General features: G+C 36.7%; 1 protein-coding gene across 6 annotated transcripts in view; it reads right to left on the bottom strand.

Moving 5' to 3' along the window:
- The window catches only part of LOC124180588 (protein kinase C, brain isozyme), a 51,643-nt gene that overhangs the window by 12,123 nt on the left and 16,955 nt on the right, over nucleotides 1–22,565 (bottom strand). For 4 of the 6 annotated variants that reach the window (XM_046566296.1, XM_046566299.1, XM_046566297.1 and 1 more), the window contains 7 exons: nucleotides 17,223–17,254; nucleotides 17,005–17,087; nucleotides 9,972–10,083; nucleotides 3,477–3,605; nucleotides 1,853–2,006; nucleotides 333–561; nucleotides 95–226 (listed from right to left, as the gene is read on the bottom strand). In XM_046566296.1, the coding sequence (XP_046422252.1) occupies nucleotides 95–226; nucleotides 333–561; nucleotides 1,853–2,006; nucleotides 3,477–3,605; nucleotides 9,972–10,083; nucleotides 17,005–17,087; nucleotides 17,223–17,254 (871 nt within the window). Of the gene's footprint in view, nucleotides 1–94; nucleotides 227–332; nucleotides 562–1,852; nucleotides 2,007–3,476; nucleotides 3,606–9,971; nucleotides 10,084–14,308; nucleotides 14,328–17,004; nucleotides 17,088–17,222; nucleotides 17,255–22,565 lie in introns of those variants that run through there. The other 2 variants (XM_046566301.1, XM_046566302.1) reach the window with 2 other exon arrangements.

Raw genomic sequence — 22,565 nt, 5'->3', positions numbered from 1 at the left:
TATGTTAGAAGAGATACGGAAACGGCGATGAATCGTCGTTATTTAATCATTCGATAGTCGAAAGGTTTTGGATTACTTATTCTTCGCGTCTTACCTTTCCAAAACTACCTTTGCCGAGGACCATAAGGAAGTTGAAATCTGTCGCTCGTATCACGTCGCTCTTTCCCATGTTGTGAGGCACATCCTTGTCCTGTGTCATTGGTGTCTTTTTGGTGACGGATGTCTTCTGAAAGCAACGCGAGAGGCGATTTTAAACACTGTAAAATTACACGTTTCTTCATTTTTTTTTTTTTTTCTAACGCGCGAATTAATTATGGGAAAATTGACCCAACCCGCATTTTGGTCTTCAGCTCGGCAAGGTCAACGCCTTCCTCCGGTACCGGGACGTTGTAAAATTCGCCCTCCTCCTGGGTCAGTAGTTTGAACCATCCGGAGGCGGGTGCCTTGATGATCTCCGATATTCCGAAGGATAGAGAGCCCATAAAATCGTTGCGTGAAGTACGATCCCAATCCCATATTTCTAATAGAAGTCTACGGTCCTTGTCTTCCGGTCTTAGCTCACTGTAATATCATCTGACTGTGAAAATTTTGATCAAACTCGATCATCTCCATACTTATAAATGGGTTAGAAAAGAGCAGTGAGTAGAGTATTGTGGAGATTTCTCCGTACAGATCCCGATATCGACATTTGACCGACATTTTACCCGCTTCACAGCTCAGACACAAACCCTTTTTTATCGATCGTCGGTAAGATGTCGGTATCGGGATCTGTACGGAGAACTCTCTGTATAACTATACCGGGGTGGTTGAGAAAAAAAAAGTAGATGAATAAAAAATTCTCTGCATCGCGCGTACAAGTTTTGAACATTAACATCGTATCGTTTGAACAAGATAAAACACCGCCGAGCACTGATGCGTGAGGTTTCTTCCGGCGGTGCCGTGGGTGAAACCTTGATAAACAATAGCATATAACAACCTCTAAAATCATCGCGGTTGATTAATTCCATTGTCTTTAATATAACCGGATGACTGCCTCTGACAATGAGCCAAAGTGAAATGCCCGATAATATGCCGACTAGTGCGGAACGACGAGAGGTGAAAATTAGAAAATTATCGGAACTGGGTCAAGTGCCAATATCTGTATAGACGTGTTAATAAATCCGCACATGCATGTGTTTTGCATGTACATACGTACGTGACTCGGTGTTCGCACACATCTCAGGCACAAACGGGTGTTTCCTATGTGGTAAAGTGTGTACGTGTTAACACATTCACCCACCGGGGTAATTGGATCAGAGAAGACAGTCAACATAATGGCTGTATAACATATGACCTGTATAATAGCTCTACTGTACAGCCTAGATAATCTGATAATGCATTTATTCCGGAGGCATCGTTGTTATGCTTGACGTTTGGGTAAGATGCGGGTAAAATTGGCCCCTTGTACTAGGAAATATTGGATTGAATAAAAAATTTCGATCACGTTTGTCCCTTGAGCTTTGATTCGAGCAGGTATATCGATTCGAAAGAGAAGGTTGACCATCAAAATGGTTATACGATCGATATTTATATGGGAGAAGACTACGTAATCCGTTTTATTTCATACTTGGTCAATGGCAGAGAAGTTATTTTTTGAACATCAATTATCGTTAAGATTATATCTGAAACACTTGTCATTCTTTTTATTCACTGATTCGACGTTATAATACCTCGAAGTTCGTTTCAATCCGATTCGGTGCTAAGGCGAAGATGAAGATGAGAATAAAAATTGAAACCGCAAACGACGAACAAGAGTTTTAAAAAAAAAGTTACTTATAGATGTACGTATATTTTAAATTTATAAGCTACTCACAAAGTTAGCGTTTCGTTCCATTCGGGATTCAGCGAAGATTTGATTGTCTTAGTTTTCTTCTTTACGTTGTCTGAGTCGGGAATTAGTTTCAATTTCACGTAAGGATCCGACAGTCCGTTTGGATCCATCGGGATTAGGTTTCTCCCCTGTTTTACTGTGAATAAACAAAACCAACGAACAAGTTGAACAAATAACTGCGCAATATTACGTTTACATCAATGTTATCCAAGACTTCTCGATCTTTTTAAATTTCGGTCTTGGTGAGAGAGAGAGGGAGAGAGAGGGAGAGAGAGAGAGCTGAGCCGAATTCGTAGGCTCGTTGAGAAGTAAATTTCAAAGGAAACCAACAAAATATCATAAGTACCGTGTAATTCGTCAGACGGTAATTGAATAGGTATAAATAAGCAGATATACATTGGGTGTATACATATAAGTATAACGTAAATATGTGCTATGTTACGTTTGTAAATTCATTTTTCGTACATATTATTCGAATATTTGACCAAGAATAATACGCAGAGATATTCGACGTTGAAACGAATTTTCATTTCGAAAATCATTTTTGGAGTCGCTGATTCCGAACCTCAAATCAGATTTCATAAATGCAATATGGCGGATCCAATACGGCAGCCGTAAATTTCAAATTTGATCGAATCTGGTCAAAAAAAATTCTATGCAGGGGTTTTACCTCCCGATCCGATCGAGTTTAAAATTTTCGTCCACCATATTGAACCGGCCATCTTGAATTATCAAAATCCGATTTCAAATTCGTAATCAGCGATCCCAAGAATTTATAATCTATGTAAAACGTGTACACGCGTAGAGGGGTAACTTTTTCGGAAATGTGAATCTTTCCTTCAATTTTCACGATTTTTTTCAATCAATTTGTTTCTAACAACAATTCACATTACGTCGCATTAATTACTCTCAAGAATTGTGAGTAATTGCGAAATGTTCTCATAGTTATCTAAATATACTCAAAGGGTTAAAGCGAAGTACTGCGTAATAATACAAGATTAAAAAAAAGAAAAGAAAAGAAAAAGAAAGTGAAAAAACGCGGGATAGGCAGACACGCGATCGATCCACGGAATGAAATGCTTGCGGTTCTTTCATAATACGCGTATAGTTGGGTATACGGTGATATATTCCATATTTCATTATATTCGTCTTACAAAACCTGAATTAAGGCTAACCGTTCGACGTCAAAGGAAGGACCTCGTGACTCGACTCGACTCGACTCGACTTGGCATCGTTAGAAATAATCCACCATGCATAAAAAACAAAGCAATCCCGGGTTCATTATATCACTCTGTGTGCACGTTGACAAATTTTTACCAAGCACTTTAGGGTGAGCTCGTCTCGAGTTTCTTGTCATATTAATAATATACCGATTAAATATCTCCCCTCAACGAGACTCCCGCGGATCGTCGGACTTGTATTTAATTATGTAACCTGTTGTTGTAAGTATGTACGACGAGAGGAAGAGATTGAAAAAGTTCACCCTCCGCGTAACGTGTGTAAAAAAGATAAATAAAAATTATATTTCTCGTTAAGAACACGCTTGGTAGTTTTTTTTTTTTCTTTTTTTTTTTAACTCAATTTTTTTTATTTTCGCAATACCAACCTTCGACGGTGAGTTTGTTGCCGATACAGGTGATGTGGAGCTGAATTCTACCTCGGCGCTCGGTGTGATCGCAACCGCAGAGATTCGGTACGCTCTCCTCGCATCGTTTGTGAACGTTCATGTCACATGCTGCGTATATTTATATAGAATAAGAGAGAAAAGAAGAGACAATATTTTAATGCTTCGAACGAGTTTCTGCGACAATTGGTTGTTTTTTTTTTTGTTTTTATATCTTTAGAAGTAAACGTACGTACGAAGAAATTCTTCTCGTTATGCGGATCGAAAGTTTTCGATCAAAGATCAATGATTCGTGTCGCATTCGGCGAATAGATTGTACGGACTGAGAATAAAGAAATTTCGAAAAGTTGAGAAAGATGGACGAGAGGAAAAACACAAAAAAAAAAAAAAAGTCACGTCGTTGCGGAGAAAGTTTTGCGGAAGAGAGAAATTTGGGGGGGGGGGGGGGGGGTGTGATAATAGGGATAATATTCTTGTTTTTTTTTTTTTATAATTTTGAGAAATCAAGATCTGAAAATGACTTACAGGGAAAATTAAGCTTCGGTGGTAAACAAAGGAGACTATACATGTAACTACAGTAATTATCTGTCATTTCGTGGCGGGATATGAAACACAATTATCGTTAAAAATGTTTACTTGACCTTTGACACTCGGAAATACAGTGTCCGAGGTATAACTGCATATATTGTGTATAATATTTTACGTGACGTGTGAAGGATGAGGTATGGAAAAAAAAAAGACGAAGAGGAGGTCTGATATTTTACATGGATTTAAATTCCGCACCATGACTGGCGTGTAAATTTGTGACGTATAGTAATTACGAATTCTATGGAGCACGAATTTAGCACAAATACGCGTTAAAATAATATTCCGAGTAATCGAAAGAGATTTTTAGCGCATAATGGTCGGTATTTCAATCGGCAATTTAAAAATCCTATTCTCTTTTTTCGGCAGCTGCAGTGGCGTGGGAAATGATCAGTTTTTAGAACAGCGGTACCATGTTTATACACTGAGGGAAAGTAGTATTCGAATTAAGTGATATTCGTTTCATTCAATTAAATGTTACAGTCAAATGTGGGGCAAACGGCGTACTTAATTATTGATTCAAGAAAATTATTTTGTCGTATTAAATACTTGTGACGATTTGATATAGAATTCAAATCGAGCCTTTGGTTTTGAAAAATTGTAGAAAATTAATTTATATATATATGTATATCCGAAGCTATGTAAATCGAAATTGTTGAATTAAAGTTATCAGGTATTTGGAACAAATAAGGAATGCTAGATTAAAGTCACCGGACTCAAAGAAAATGCATTTTTTGTTGTTGTTTTTTTTTATTACACTCTCTCAAGAATTCCTTTTCCTCTCTCTAAGGTATACAGATATATATTTGAATTTCAATCCGTAAAGAGCTTTGCACAAAGCTTGCCTATATATATATATATATGTATATATTAGACCGAATTACACTGCAGCTGCATCCGGAAAACGAATGAAAAGAGCAGCTCCGATCCTCTTTCAAAAACAAATATACGACATCCGGTCAACCGGTTGTTTTCTACTATTACACAATTATATGCAGATATTCCTCGGAACTTTTTCACCACTGGCCAAAAAGTTACAGCGATACGACACACGTACAGGGTGTTGAAATTTAATAAACGCGTCAAGTTTTCAGCCGACCTAATTGTTTGATGGAAAAATGCGTCCTACAAAGGAAACGTGAGGAAATTTTTGATGACGCTGCGGAGGATGGATCGGTAGTTTTTTTTTTTTTTTTTTTGTTTTTTTCTTTCTTAAACGGAATCATATTTTTGTTTCAACGGGAATATTTTTTATTCGAAAATGTTCAACTTTCTCGGGAAATTTTTTATTTATTTTTTATTCATCATGTTTCCAACCTCTTCGTGTCTTGCAGAGTTTGATTTTTCGTTGTATCTTACGAACTATTCGTTTTACAAAGAAGAAAACTTTCCGACAAGGTTGCACATTTTCAAATGAGTAACAATTTAGTTGGAACAAAAATGTGTGATTTCGTTTAAAAAATGAAACAAAAAAAAAAATGGTCCGTCCTCCACAATATCACCAGTTATGACTCTGGGCCGCTTGAAAGAAAGTTCTTTACGTGTCCCTCTCTGAAACCGTAAAGCTTTTGTACGACACATTTTCGAATCGAAAAATTTTTCGTCGACTGAAAAACGTAATCCGTCTTTTTTAAATTGGTACACCCTGTACATTGCAATATAGATATATTGTAGATATATCTGGGAACTAATTACCTGCAAAAAAGGTCCAACGTGTAAATATATTACTATTGTATTATATTATAATACCTGCAATACGCGTTTACGTATAATTATATATCATGCGAAAGAATAATTGTCAACTTTAATAAATAGAAGAAGAGTGAAAAAGGTTGGTTTTTTTTTTTTTTTTTTTCATTTCTTTTTCTTTCTATGGTTGCACAATGTAAGAACCGAGCTTACGAACGAAGAATAAAAAAAGAAACATTACTCTACCTCAAACGCATGCTTCTCTATATTAATACGTAATAATTATGAATTATATGTTTATTTAATTTCACTTCGTTTTCATTTTTATTTTCGATTTTTAGAGAGAATCAACGGACAGTCAAGTTTTATAATAATCTACATACATACGTGTACGATAGTGGTAGGTATAATGTTGGATGTATAGTTGAAAGTTGTTTACAAGAAAGTTTTGAAAAGTGTAAAGTAATGCAAAATCAGTACAATACAGGGAAAGGGATAGTTTGTATATTTTTAATCACGATCTCGTATTTATGAAGGGGGAGGTTTACAGCTTCGACGGTCTAATATCATTACGATTGTCAAGTTTTTCTTTTTTTTTGTTTTTTCAAAGTAAATTAAAACACTTGGAGAAATTTGGGTTTTGGGACTTTATTATTTATAGTTTCCAGAATATTTTAGAGTTGTTTCATTAAAATTAATAACAAAATGGTGGCAAACAGAGAAGTAGGTATGATTTTAGACCGTCCGAGATGTTCTTCCCACACCTTTAATTTTTAGTTCCACGACTATTTCGTATGTTTCAGCAGAATGTTAATCATTCTTTGGCCAATCGTAAATCGCGAATTAATTATTATTACTCTCAACACGATATTATTATTTTTATAGATCTTGGGTCTGGATTCTATGAAACTCATTTAATTGCCCAACAAACCGCGCTAACGTTTCCGAAATGTGCCCATAAATGAACAGTTGCCTTTGGTCTCGATTCATTAATAACAGTGAAAGCTCGCCGGACGGTTCGGGTCAAAGTGCACGTCACACGTGTTCACACATATTGCCGTTTTTATTGTACACGAGCCGTTTGAGCTGTTTGCTCGAATTTGGAAATGAATCGTTTTCTTTCTTTCTTTTTTTTTTTTACCAATACGTGTATATTATTCTCAATTTCACTTGCGCTCGAGTGACGAATTTTTCGAATTCTTATACACGCATAAATCGAACGTGTCAGGGATTATTTTTTCGATCCTGATGGATTATCGTCAAATATATCGGTTGTTGTGAAAACTTGGAATTATAGAAATTCTCTCTCAGCGCGACTAAATACCGGAGAACTGCGGTTGCACTTGTCGTTATTGATTATGCGTAATATGCGGTATATGTAATGCATATAATATGCAAAACTGGGGCATGCACTATATATTATATATATATATATATATATCTCTTAACGAATCAATCGAGACTCGTGATGAACGAGTTGAGTCGAAGAGGTGACGTTTTGTGTGCAAGAGGTATTCTTATTAACCCTTTGAGTCGTAGTGGTACGCGTATTTTTTATTTTTTTGCCGTTTCTAATAGTATACCAATAGATTTTCGATACTCGAGAGTAATTATTGCGATGTAACGTAAATCATCGTTGTTGGAAACAAATTGATTGAAAAACAGTCGTGAAAATTGAAGGAATAATTCATCTCCGAGAAAGTTACCCTTCCACACGTAGGTATCACACGATTTACATAAATTATGAATTGAATCTGAAATCGGAATTTGAAAATTCAGTATGACGAATCCAATCAGCGATCCCAAAAACCGTATTGTAAAAATCTTTTTGTAAAATTTGAATAAGAACAATAATGTGCGACTCAAAGGGTGAATGGGAATACGGTGATTAATATGACATGTAAATACGGGGCGTTTAAAGTTTGCTGCAAGTCGTAGGTACGTACATAACGCATGTACGTATATACGTATGCATATAAATGTCGTAGGGAAAGTTGGCGGGTTGGAACTACGATTCGTTAATATATAATCTCGTGTTACACAAATAATGTACGAATCGTTACGCAATCACAAGGCCTGTGCGATACTAAGAAATTCGAAATACCGATATCGTCCAAACGACCTACAAGTTCTAACGTTTATCATACCTACACCTATAATAACGTGTAATAATAATAATAGTAATAATAATGATAATAATCATAATAATAATTTCAGGCGTATATGGTAAAACATGGCAGCTTTGTGTATATATATATATAAATACACCGTATATTTCACAATCAAAAACCAAGAGAAGTTTAATGGAAGGAATTATTTAGAGAAAGAAAAGAAGAACTAACAATGAATAAATAATTGAAAAATAAAAAAAAAAAAAGGAGAAAGTAACAACAATATCTAAACGCGTTCTACGTAGGCGAAACAATTCATACCTAAGCTATGTGTGTAATTAAATATGGTCGTAATTTTTCAAAACCATAATACAATCTATACGCATGACTGATAAAATTTACGCAAGTATGACGTACGTACGCACGTGCGTGCTGTTGCACGTTATATAATATCGTTAACCATAACACAAAAACATAAATAGCGGGTATACAACAATAACGAAAGCAACGATGCGTGTGTGTGTGTGTGTATGATGCGTGTATAACGAATACATGAATAAATAATTAAGCCGTCCGTACCTATGAAAAATGATGAGTCGAACGTAATTTCATAACCGTTTGATATTTATGTAGATTTGTGCGTACGTATTTAGCCTGGCATATCATCTTCGAAAACTTATTCGAACAGCAAACTGTACGTACACGGTGTTTGACTCTTTGAATAACTGATGAATTTCGGTAAACGCGGTGGTAACAATTATATTACAGGCTGCTTTTATTCAACCTAATTCTATCCTAAGTTGGAAGTGCGACTCGGGACGTGATAAAATGGGTTTTGTTGTAGAGTGTGGATGCAATGAGAAGGGGTGCGTTTTGAACCTTACTTCAGGGTTACAGTCAAGTCTCTCGGATTTGATTTCTTTTTTAATATTTTATTGTAGACTGAAAACTGTGACGACACATTCAATTAAACTCTTTTTAAGGGGGTGGAACCACCCTCAAAAGTAAGGCGATACGTCGAGAAGTTATTTGGCAGTTTCACCTGAAAAAATTTTGAAAATTGTAATTATCTCGGTTGGAAAAATGAAAACAAAAAAAAAAGAAATGTGTAGCTTACTTTTCAGTCTACTATAACATATTACAAAAAAAAATGAAATCTGGGATTATGTAATACCTTCCTTGCGTCAATCAAGACCATCTTAATTTGTGAGAGAAAGTTTCATTCACGGATAGGAACGTTTTCTGTGGATTTAAACTTTTCCGTCGTATGGATGGAATGGAATGGAAACGAAAGGTTGAAGTTGGTAACGTTGACGTAACCCAACATCGTGTAAGAAACAATCAGGTGTCGTACAATTTTAGAAAGATTTTCAAGGAGTTTCGACTTTTGCAAAATATGAAAACGATTGAATTTGAGAAAGTCCTGAGGTTCCAAGTAACCATTTTCTTCAACCATGCATCCAATCGTATCAAAGTAACGATACCAACTTCAACCTTCGCATGGAAATCAGCGTTGGCTTATTGAAAAACTAAAAATAAGATGATCCCCAGTTTCGCTCCGAACCGCATTACGTTATGCAACTTGATTTGTAATCGGTGTAGTTATACCACCTGTAACGTTGTTTGACGATCTGCGGGTTCTTGTACCACGAAGCATCGAATACACAAGTCCTTAACTATTTTCATTTCTTACCACAATCGAAAAATGCATTTCTACGTACAAAATGACAATTAGTTTTCCAACCGTTACCACAAAGTCTAGTATCCGTTACTGTTCTTTCTCATTTCGATCGCTGTTGCTAGATTTTCTTGGCAACTGTTGCGAAAATTTAACGCTCGCGCAACGATAAATTGACGTTAAAGCCTTGTTTGACTAAAAAAAGTAGAGTATTCTCAATTTTAGTAGTAGTAGTAGTAGAGTAATCAATTTTTCTAACTACTGCAAACAAATGAAACTTTTCTCAGCGTAAGGTTGTCTAATGGTGTACATTAGGGCTGGCAATCGTTATCATCATCATCATCATTATACGTATCCACGAGTGCAGTGTATTATGTGTTGTGTGTATAGATGAGATTGGTCAGCTGTGACTACCTGAGCATTTGAGTCCCTGATGCGTGATGCCGTGCAGCATCGAACCACAATGGTCGCAGAAGGTCGGCGTCAGGTAGGTGAACACCTCCCATTTGTGATGCGCGGTCACGGCCTGAGAACACAAACACGGGACCCAGGCCCGGTTTTTCATACCGTTGAATATCACACATGGAATATCATCACATGCCTACCACCACCCAGCATCATCATCCCCACAAATTCTAAATTTCCTCCTCCTTCACCACCTCCACCATCACCTTGTCATTCTCGCCTCATCGGACCATCACTGCTACCCGCATTTTTCATATCTACATTGGAACTTGTCAGTCAGCGGTTTCTATCGCCTCCCATTCGCTCTTTTCACCCTTGACTGTGGTATCGACCCTCACCACGCGCCCTTTCGACGACTCTGCTTATATCGTTAAGATAACAGAGACCGAATCCGCACCGTGTATAACCAAGCACACAATTAACAGCCTAGTCTGAGGCTGGCCAAGATTGCAAGTTGCCGTCGGTATTTTTACTACCACGTAACGCTTAACGTGTATAAAAGTTTCTACTATTCTTCTTTGGACAATATCAAGTAAGTGTACCAGTTATCGAACCTCTCCCAATTGTTCACCGTTCTTTGGTTACAAAATTTACGAAACGAAACAAACTTCTAGCGTCTTAACTCTCTGCAACCAATTGGTTTTTAATCGTCGAGTAAATTACAATATTTTTTCCGCAAATTGTTATTATAAAATATCATTGGGTATAAACGTTTCGATAACTCATGGCACACTTAGCTTGGGTAGGCATGTTTCTCTGAAACTTGCTGTAAAAATTTTACAATCATTTCGTGTTTTATATCATTCCTGAAGTTTTTCTTCTTTTTTTTTTTCTTTCCGTTAAATACTATTTGTAAATTCTACACACTGTACCACTGACAATGAGGCGAAGTATGCTTGAATATGATATTACGTGCGGTATATGCGATAATGTTTGAAATTACATGTATACGAGATGTTGATTTACCGCCGTTTGTAACGGTTCTCCGAAATTATGATCCTGTTAAATAAACAATGAAACATTGTGACCATTTATCACGCATCAATTTCTCCCATCAAACCGGTCGATTCAAAGATGACGATAACAGCTTTAATGCTATAACGTTACACCGGCAAAATATTACACCATATGTATATGTTTTACTTTTCGTCTCGTAATTTTTTCAATTACGTCGGTACATCCTACAGGTTCGAATTATTGAGCCTTGCAGGACTCTGAATTCTTTATTCCCTACGCCTTTATATTATATTTCCCAACAGTTTAATATTCTTAACGTTAATCGGTGCTTTTCTCAATTCGTATTGCGTTAATGTATATTCGAATCGGTCGCTCATCTCGTCCTCTGTAATAATATTTCGTTGTGTTCATTTTTACTTTCGATTCTGCAGCTGTCAGAACTAATTTTTCTTTTTATCTTGTTCTTTTTTAAGCATAGGGTTATTACAAAAATTATATAAAATTAAAGAAACTAACATTGGAAGTAATTTTTGTCGAAAAATAGACGCGGAACTGAAGACAGTTATTATTATTATTTATTTTTTTGTCAATAGTAGGTATAACAGTGAGTAATAGTAGCAGTAGTTGTTGCAGTTGTATAAGAATTAAGGTACACCGTAAAAGAATTGGAGAATTGAATAAATTATCTGTAAAAGGGTGCAGAAGGAGTGAGAGGAGTTGAGTGAGAAGATCAGTATATATACATATACATAACTATGCGAGCCATATAAAAATATTCGACATCAAATATATATATAATACATATAATATATATAATATATATATATATATATATATACGTATACATATATGTATGAAAAATGCACATTCGATATTTATCGCATTTTTTATATGTAAAATGTTTATATTATAAAATCGTTATTTGCATCCTTCAACAAACAAGCAATTCAGTATACTTATTTACAAATAGTCTTTAATTTTTATTTAATTGTGTTTACGTACACTAATTATTATTTCTCATTTTATCTCGATTACGTGATAAAATGCAACAATAATACGTTTTTTTTTTTCATATATACACATACATTTATATGACGAATCTAAATTGTAACATTTATATTGCGTGATCGTACGAGACGAGTCTCCTCAGAGTAGTTATAAGCTGCATTATCATCACCACTGACACATCATCCAGCTAATAAATCCATTATATCCATATAAATAAATAAATAATAACATTGTACGATGCACAGCTTCCAATGCAGACAACACGGAATAACAGAATAATGATAATAATAATAATAATGTGTGAACGAGAAGAGTTTTTGTGAAACTAACAGTATAAGCATAAAGTTGTCTATAGGTGTGTGTGTGTGTGTGTGTGTGTGTATGGGCGGGCGTGTTTATAAATAATTATGTAATCAGTCACTCGAATTCATCTGTCGTACTACCGATCTCTGTTATTCGTGTGTTTTTTTTTTTTTTCTTTACGTTTCTTTTCTCTTAAATTCTAAACATCGCAGCGTTTCGATTAGGTATATATTTCATCCACTATCCATCTGAGACAGGGAAGTATCTTCTGTAAACAATCGTGCAGAGATCAAAAGATCGGATCTGAGCTTCGATCAGCACCTAATCTGACTCATTCCAACTGCTTTTTTTTTATTCCAACCGAATGTCAATTCGCAAGGAATTATATATTACAGATACTCGCACGATATTCTCGTTGAAGAGATTTGTAGGTAATTTTTTTTTTTTTTTCTCAGTAATTGCAATCAATAGGTTCACAGTGGCTGAGTGATTTTTTTTTTTTTCTTGTTTTTTTTCGATATCAAAACTGTAACTAATTAACTCAAATGATGAAGGAGAATTTAAACGAACGATACGTTGATCGTAAACGTATAAAATTTCTATGGACGGAAAGATTGTTTCAGTTTTGATTCGAGAAGAAGAAGAAGAAAAAAAATCCACTGGGAACCCATTAATTAACATTACTCTACAGTGATATTTATCAATGCGTCAAACTTTCGGCCAACTTGTTTTCAATCCGAAACGAAATGCGAGTTTCGATTTTATAACGAAATATGTGAAAAATTGAGTGGCGATTTATTGGATCATTTTTAGAGTTCCATATCTGACAATGTGATAGAAAAAACGTAACCCTTATACAGGATCAATTTCTTGTACGTCCGTCCGTCAAGACTCTTTTTTTTTTATGAACGGGTAGAGGTAACAAGTTGAAATTAATGTCAAATACCAAGGTGCGGTATGTAAAATTTTACATCCTTGGAGGTGTGAAAAATTCAAGCTTCCAAGTCAACGCGATCAAAAGATACGACCATTTTTGTGTCACAGATTTTTATACTCGCAAAGTCACAAATCGAAACCTACGTGGTATTTTTCCGTTGACCTAGAATCATTAAATTTAGAGAGAAGCAAACTCTCAGGGCACAAGTAATGGAAAAAGTTCGAAAGCAGTTCACTTGTACTTGTATCGTATGAAGAAAAAAAAAAGAAAAAAAAAAAAAACTGCATGTTTGTCGGTTCTCATTCAGAATCTCCTTTTCCAAAATTCCCCCAGAAAAAATATTTCCTCCTAAAATCCCTCTTTCCCAATATTATAATACATTTATTAATATTCGTGCAATCGTTTATACATCAATTTTTCTTATTTATCCGGGAAAATTTAATCCGGTGGATTTTTTTCACCGACGATACTTCTCCAGCTGGTATTTTTTCCTCGTGATTTTATACGGGGATATTTCGTCAGAGGAGGGGGATTCCGAACTGTCATTCGCTTATCCGTTTTTTTTTCTATCTTTTTGTTTTTTTCGCAACTCGCATTTTGTTTCGGACTGAAAACAGGTAGCCAGAGAAGTTGGCAGGCATGCATGAATATCACTGTACGTACACTCGGGGACAATGAATCTGAGACGGCTTATTTTTTACACTAGACAGTCACGTTGGCAACACTGAGAAACCTGCAGCGCCACAGTCGACCGAGCGCGAAACTAACTCAATCTCAATAAACTTGACGTAACAAATGACCGTCGAATCTAACCTCAGAATACGGTCATGGGTTACGTTAAGTTTATTGAGATTTAGTTAGTTTCACGCTCGGCCGACGGTGGCGCTGCAGGTTTCTCAGTGTCGCCAACATAACTGTCTAGTGTTAAAAATTAGCCGTCTCAGATTCATTGTCGCCCAAAAGTGTACGTATGGTTTGGTAACACAACAGATGAATCTCGAATTGAGATAGATAGAGATGGATAGAGATATAGAGAGATAGAGAGAGACAGAGAGAGGTGTTACGGGTATATGAGCGATACCTTGGCACTTCATGCCCTGGTGAATGATGCCATAGAGGAGGCTACCGCAGTGGTCACAGAAGGTTGGCCCGCTGTAGGAGTGCTGCTTGAACTGATGTTTCGTCCGGGTGTCCTGCGTGTCACGTCCATTACACCATATTACACTATCGCATCATGATCACCCGCGATCAACACCAACCCCCATGCGTCAAAATCATTCACCCTGTCCCACATTTACCTCTTAACACCCCGAGTTCATCCCCCCCCCCCCCCTACGATTCTTACTGCGCTTTATTGTTAGTAGGTTGTTGTAATTGTTGAATCTGTATTTCAACCTACCACCAAGGGTTACTTATAAATTATTACTGATTATTCATCTAACGATGGGATTTTTTTTCTGAAAATTTTATCCGTGTAATCCAAATTCGCGGATTCTGATCATCGAACTCTGTTAGTGACGAGAATAATGAAACACACTGGGTCGATTTCATGTAACACTGTACCACGTCACCGTAATATATCGTTTTATAGTATCACCGTTTCGTTTCTATGATTACTTAAAAAAAAATTTTTTTTGTTACAGACGAGAAGGTGGATTGTAAAAATTGCAACAGGACGACGCATCCACACGTCATTCCGGAATCACCTGAATGTGAGTGTAATCTACGTTTATGAATGAATTTATGGATGTGTGATACACAAGGGCGGTCTTTATATGCAGGGTCTCCATGTTTGAGCGGGAAGTTTCAGATTATTCATAAATATGCTCATTCGCTATATATTGTACTGAAGTTTGTTTCATGGTTTCTCGCAGGCAAAAAAAAAAAAAAAATCAATATTCTAGAATATTGATAGCCTACGAATTACTTTAAAATAAAATTCAGTACAAAATATAGCGAATGAGCATATTTTTGAATGATTAGAAATTTCTAGTTTAAACTGGGAGACTAGGGGAATGAAGTAAGAATCTGAAAAAAAATTTGGGCATTCTTTTTTCCACGATTTGAAACATTTTTAACAGGCTCCATCATGAATATACAGTTAAAAGTTTTCACTCTGTATTTATAAAGTTGATAACGCCTGTACGTAGGCCATCATCACACGTGGATATCCATATATACATATAGGTATAATAAGTTAATTACATAATTGCACACAACAGAATGCGGAATTATTTCTCAAGCAACGGTTATATACGACGTAATTTATGATAGCAGAAAATTTGAAGCGACAGCCATGCGATACCTGCAGTATAAGTTGTACGTATAATATATTTATTTATCCTACATGTACGTAATAATTATACGTGATCGGTGTAAACCTTAACGAATTTGTTTTTTAACGACGAATGTAAGACTACATTCTCATACGTCAATTCCTGCGATTTGATTATGATTTATGAGCAGCAGTTTCGTTGCAAGGGAATTTTTTAACATCCACCCATTTTTTCATCACACGTATTGCTGGAATATAAATTATAAATGTAGGTACGCGCTCGTAAATCGAGCAACGGTAAGAATTTTTCCAAACACCTTGACTAATCATTATTCGTAACGTCTCGATGACTTGCAATAATTGAATTCCGTACCTTGTTACTTACACTTGACAAAAAAAAAAAAAAGTCACTAGGTACTTATGTAATATGGGTGAAATGAAAGTTGGTTGTTATAAAATTCCACCCCGAAGACACCGGTCGAGTTTTCTTAACGAATGGCTCCTTTGTGTACGCGGTATAATGGCTGCTGCAACCTCCTTGAATATAATCACTTCCGCATCCTCCCCCCTTCTTACCGACTGCTGGTAAAGCAGTTTTAACCTCATAATCACTTCGGCTAATTGCCATATCCTCGTTATACGTATAATGGGACTCATGGTCAGCAGGCGACAGATTCAATGTTCTTGTTAAAAATTTATATACTCGGATCATTATTTTTCTCTACAACAACATGATATTAATCACAAATCAATGTCAATTCACGTTTATTATTCTTAACAATTGAAGGTCTGTACCTGTAATGTGTATACAGGTATTAATTCTGTTTTGTTGGTATTTTTCCGTTCATTTCGTTTATTTTTTATCCTTATCCCTAATTGTCCAAACAGTGTTTTTAGTTCAAAGTTATCGTCATCAGGTATTATTATTATTGCTTCTCATTAGTACCAATAATACTTATTTTATATTGCGATAACTGTCATGTGCGAAATAAAAAAAAAAAAATCAAAGGTTTATCATAACGGTTTGGTTTGTACGAGTTAAACCGAACTTTAAACGTGTACCTACGTGATAATTATATATATATATATATACGAGGTATTATCATTTCAGGATAATCTCGTAATTATTTTCTCTTTATCTTCTACCCTTTCAAAGCGTTAAACGTATGTTATAATATATAACTTGTTACGTGCACTATGTACAGTATTTCTTCAATTGCATTGGTTTGATTAATTATTAATTAGATGTACAACAAAGCATAATACATAAAATCCCGCGACGCGTATGATACAATTGTTATACCTGAAGTATAAATTTACTAATTATTTATATTTACCCCCCCCCGCCGTTCGCATTGATTTTCTTTCTACTTACAAACATGAACACCTATCATACGCAATTTGATGATGTTTCGTTTTTCTTAAAAAGAAAGAAAGAAAAAAATAAAATAAAATAAAATAAAATGGTGTAAATCGAATCGTACGAAATATCTGATACTTACGTCCGAATCGGCGCCCTTATCAGCTCCTGGACACGTGAATGTGACGTATTCGTGACATCGTTTGTGAACGACGAAACTGCATACTGTAATAAACAATATTCACAGACTGCAGACCATTATCACTGGTTACAGTCAATTGTAAACGCGCTTTTCACCGAAACAGTTGTTGAAGCCGCATTATTTTAAGTCGTTCTTTGAACACATTACGATTCGCTTACCTTGACACTGGTAACCCTGCTTTCCGAATCCCCTGTAACAAAAAGAACGAATATATATATATATATGTAACAAATAAACGGAGTATAAATTTTGACGCGACTGTTGCTTTAACAAAAAAAAAAAAAAAAAAGCAACGGAAACAGAAAGAAAACAAAAATGAAACGATTGATATAAACGTACAGTTATGCAATTCTCGCAATTAAAATCGTTAATTTTTTCGAACCGTCAATTTCACGTAATTAATTCCTAAAAAAAAAAAGTATCACATCAATTTATTTTCCACTAGTACCAGTACGCCGGTTTTTATTCCCGCGCATGTGTTTCAATTGCACTTGCCTCGGTATGATGGAAAACGTGATGGGGTTTTCACTCTCCGAGGAGTTGGTGGGGTACACGAGTTACGTGATCAATTATATACAAGAACACCCTTCGACTTAGCTATGTGTATACCTATGTAAGCGCGCATACATACTTGCCTATATTCAAGAGAATAGTAGTCAAACTACCTTCGGTATATTGTAAAAATTTATTTACAATGACAATATTACACGTCTGTCGTTAAGATCCGATGACTATTGGACGAGAAAATATGTCGTTGAAAATATATAACCAATAACAATTGCTTTAAAATTTGAATTTTGTAACGACAGTTTTTTTTGTAAGAAAACCAAAAAAAAAAAAAAAATTTCATCTTGTCGTTCTGCAACGTAAGATCGCTTGATATGAGAATGAAATGTATCAATTGGTGTACGTTGCATTATAAGTACGTGCTTCGATATACGTATGTATGTAATAGGATACGTGCAATTTCAATGCAAAACAAAATTAAAGAGGGAGGAGAGAGGGAGATAGATAGATAGATATCGGTTTTTATTATGCTTGGCCCAGTCAGGGCCTTGACGCAAGTACGGAGTAATATAGTTAGACATTAGTGGATAACCAAAAGGTACAACGCAGAGAAAGGAATTTGTAAACTTAAGATGCGAATACCACGCACTGTACGATAGAAGTAAAAGTAAAAAAAAAAAAAAAAATTAAAGCTAATATCGAAAAAGAATAAGTTACTAACGATAAGTAAAAATTCAGGGGAATATAGCAGTTTCACAGAACAATTAGGATAGAGAGAGAGAGAGAGATTTGATTAATTTTTATTTATTCCTTGGTTATATACCTTGAGGAAATGGCATCCAACATGTAAGCAACATAAGTTTGAATTATTGTGAAGAAAACGGATCGATATCAATCGAGTACTTATGGTTAATGATAATAACAACAACAATAATAGAGAGAGAAAGCGGGTAACTGGTGAGCTTTGGGCAGTCGTGTGATTTAATCGGGTTTTCCCCAGAACGGCGCGGCGGTTTTCGGAAAAGAGAAAAACCCCAGAGGAGGCGCAGAGCGAGCGAAAGAGAGGTAGGTAAGAGAGAGAGAGGGAGGGGGGGGGGGGGGGGGGAGGCGGTGAATCCCCGAAGAGAGTCGGCTGGGCTGCTGCTGGGGTGGTTCTCGCTTGCTTGCTCGCTCGCTTGCGCGGAATCTTCAACCGAGCATGAACAACCGCCAACCCTGGTCTATGACGTCACGCGCGCGCAATACGCTTCTCTCTCTCTCTCTCTCTCTCTCTCTCCCTCTTTCGACGGGATTCGCCCTTGCTCCTGGCTACAATAAGCGTACCACCAGCTTCCAATTTTGATTACACGGGCAATCCAACCGAACGAATCAGGCACACGTCTGTTATAAGCGGATGGCGATTCTCGATTCTGACGTCCGCAATTTGTTCGATCTTACGGGCTTACGACAACGCGGTTGGATTACACGCAGCGAATTTATAATGCGTACCGAGGCATGTGTGTTACGTGTAAGACATGTTCTTTGAAGGTGAAGGAAATGTTCACAGTCTCATGCTTGCGGTGACGAATTAAATTTTTATTCACGTTGTATTCTTGGAATTTCGTTGAAGAGTACAACTTTTTACGAGTTGGATGAATTCTCACGAAAGAGTGCGAATTTCTACGAAAAATTGCGACGAACGGCAATTTTTAAATTCAATTTCAGATCGGTAAGATTACGAATGTGCAGGAGAAAGTGTGAAATACTATTTTTGGACCGCCGCTAGATGTCGCGTCTCTCTCTCGCAAGATAAACTAATCGTAGACAAGTCGAGTATACTTATCAGAATTTGGGTCTACGTTTGAAGACTGATACTCTCTCATCTTTTGAGTATGATTTAGACGGATTTAGAGAATCTGTCGTATATTTTTGAACTCACCTTGTCTCAACATTTTTTCTAAACTAGAAATTCTACGATTATTCGACAACAAATCATATCCATTTCAATATTTGATGCAGGAAAAACAATCGCGGAAATGCAAGCTTATTATATAACAGTTATCTTGTAAAATACAACGATAATTTAAGAAAAATTCTGTGACGTGTAAAACTACGAGAGTGTCAAAAATTTCTCTGCTCAATCGTAAAATAAAATTTCGTATCCAGCGGGCAAAATTATTTCCACCAGAGATACGATCGACGTATAAACGTTTGTTTCTCCCGTATCACTTGCGCATAAAATTTGATCAGAGAAGGAAACTCGTTTCAGTTTTGATTTCAACAAAGTAGCGAGAGCCACTGGGAATCTATAAACGAACGTTATCCTGACCGTAAATTCCATCGATAAATCTGCAAGAGATCTGTAAAAAAAATAAGAGAGAGAGACGGAAAAAGATGACTTTTCCGTGATGTGTTCAGTGAGATAAAGACAAGGCTGAAGGTTAAATCCCGGGGAACCTTTATCGCGGATGCAAGGATGTAAGGAAGGAAGAGAAGAATTTTCCAGACCCTCTGCAATCCGTGAGACCGTTATACCTCCACCTACCGGGTGATTGAATTCATACGGGGGAAAGTGACCCTAGCCCCCATGGATTCCAACGTCCGTCGCACATACCTCGTACACGGTTCGACACAATGTGCCATCGCATACTCGCAGTCCTCCGACATAGTACGACACCTGCTTCGGATTTCAAGGATCGCGTACGTGCACGGATGTACGGATGTATGGATTTGGGTACACGTACGAAAGAGGTACGGGAGGTAATAGAGGTTGGTATGTACCTACGGACATAGGTGGAACAGGGGGAAACCCGCCGCGGAATCGATTGCGGCTTTATACGAGGGCAACTCAGGCGAACCGTCGGGCAGGCCGCCACGTTTTCAACCGTGCCCATCCGACCCACACCACTCTTACAACTCCATGCATGTGTGTGCGATACGCGTCCGTCTATACGTGTGTTTAAAGTTGATACGTAGGAAGCCGCCCACCCCGTTTACCGTGTTTTGCCGCTGCTGTTGCTTCTGCTTCCAGCTTCCGTCGCTTCTCTATCCGTTTATACGTACGTACACGTAAGGCGTAATCCGTATCGCACGGTCCGCAGGTGCGCCGGAATTGGATGTACTTACACCGGGCTGCGACTTCCATCTCGATGCCTGGTATACGTTGTACGAGTATCCAGTGCATGTTGGATAGTACGTACAACTGTATATACTTATGTATACTTAATGTTTATGCTTAGGTAGGTGTATCCACATTGACCAGGAGCCTTTCAATTTTGCACACGGTTAAACGAGCGGCACGCGCTCTAACGCTTTGCCAGAACCTATTTGAGATGAGGAAAAAAGTCTAATGCCGTCTGCCCGGTTGGCCGTATGTTTGGACATACTGGTAATGGATACCGTCTGCAGGATCAAATCGTGGTAGGGAGATAAATGGATAGATATTCGGATAGATGTGCATGGATATTCATTGCAGAAAGAGGGAATCGTTTAAAAATCTTGAACACGTGTAGCGATATGAGTCATTTTCGCCAATTATAGCGAGTGTACCAACGATAAGCGGAACAGAGATCGCTTGTTGCTATAGTCGATAGAAACGAACCTCCGGAACTAATTCGAGTAACGCAACCACTGACAAATCAACGATTCGAAATAAAAAAAAAAAACAGTTTCGTACATATATTGAGCACGTATTATTGTAGCGTTAATTTAATCGTTGACAAACGTTTCTTCGTACCGCTCGTAGTCGAAAGTATCCATCTGTTTCTCATCCACTTGATACGTACAACCAACACGTATACTTGATAAGATTTTCAAAATTCTACCGCAAACGATAGAATTCTTCACCTCTGGTATCCGCAATTCAGCTTCAATCGGATACCGGACAGCCGACCTTTTCTGACCTTCGGATAAGATTCTGTAATATCCAATATCTTTTTCACTCTTATTATTCTCCTTTTATTCGCGTTTTACGAGAGCGTCGCGACGACGATGGAAGGGGTTGGTGGGGTAGGAGGAGGGGTAATTTAACGGCTCGGTTATCGTTTTAGGCAGACGTCTCGTGCCCCGTCTTCTTTATGTATAACTATAATAAATCTCAGCATATATCACAGTAAAAGTATATACATATATATATATATGTGTGTGTTTTTTTTTGTATAAGAATTTTACGGCATGGATACCTGTCCAACACCTGTGCAAAGATTACGGTCATTTTCTTCACCGGCGTTCAAATTCGATCAAAAACGATGAGAAAAAACGGTAAGATTAATTATTGCAGTCTGGAACGTCTCGATCTCTCGGCTCGATATTCTATCACGCCTACATGCATAAGTTGCGATGAGATATCAGTCATCTGTAAGGCCCGGATTAGCAAAGTACACCCATGCCTAGCGGTAAGTAATGACCGCATATTTTTATACGCCATTTCGCTAAAACGGCCCTTTTGCAATTTACGGCCCGCGATGCGCGGTTATAAGGCGAAGGATTATTTTTGAACTTTTTTTTTTTTTTTTTCTACGAATTTTTACAGGAAATGAATAGAACGAAGCGATTTGTGAATTACAAACTGCATTGTTTCATAAAGAATTGAAACAGATTCAATTGAATTTTTAGAGGTTTGTGTAAAAATAATTTATCCGTGTATCGTAATACGACTTTTCGCTTTTTGTTTGGCGGCATAAAATACAGTTTCCGTATTCCGTATATAATTTTTTTTTTTTTTTTTCAAGTCTACATTATATCGTACATATTTCGTAATTTTAAACAGATATTTATCCGGGCCTTCCGTTAATCCGTATTAAATAATGTATACCATACATTATTATTTTTTTTTTTTTTTTTTTTTTTTTTTTTTTTTTTTTTTTTTTTTTTAACACGAGAATTCCATCCTCCGTTTACGTATCGGGGAGACGCAGAATTAAATTATTCAAAGTATGTACATAATTCGCGATTTCTCTGCAGCAGCGTGAGGTTTTTGAATATTTTTGGTTAGAAATTTTTTCCGCCACACCGAA

The sequence above is a fragment of the Neodiprion fabricii genome, chromosome 4, assembly GCF_021155785.1.
Source record: "Neodiprion fabricii isolate iyNeoFabr1 chromosome 4, iyNeoFabr1.1, whole genome shotgun sequence".
In the NCBI taxonomy this organism is placed as follows: domain Eukaryota; kingdom Metazoa; phylum Arthropoda; class Insecta; order Hymenoptera; family Diprionidae; genus Neodiprion; species Neodiprion fabricii.
The sequence above is the reverse complement of the archived record's forward strand: the minus strand, read 5'-3'. Positions and strand labels throughout refer to the sequence as shown.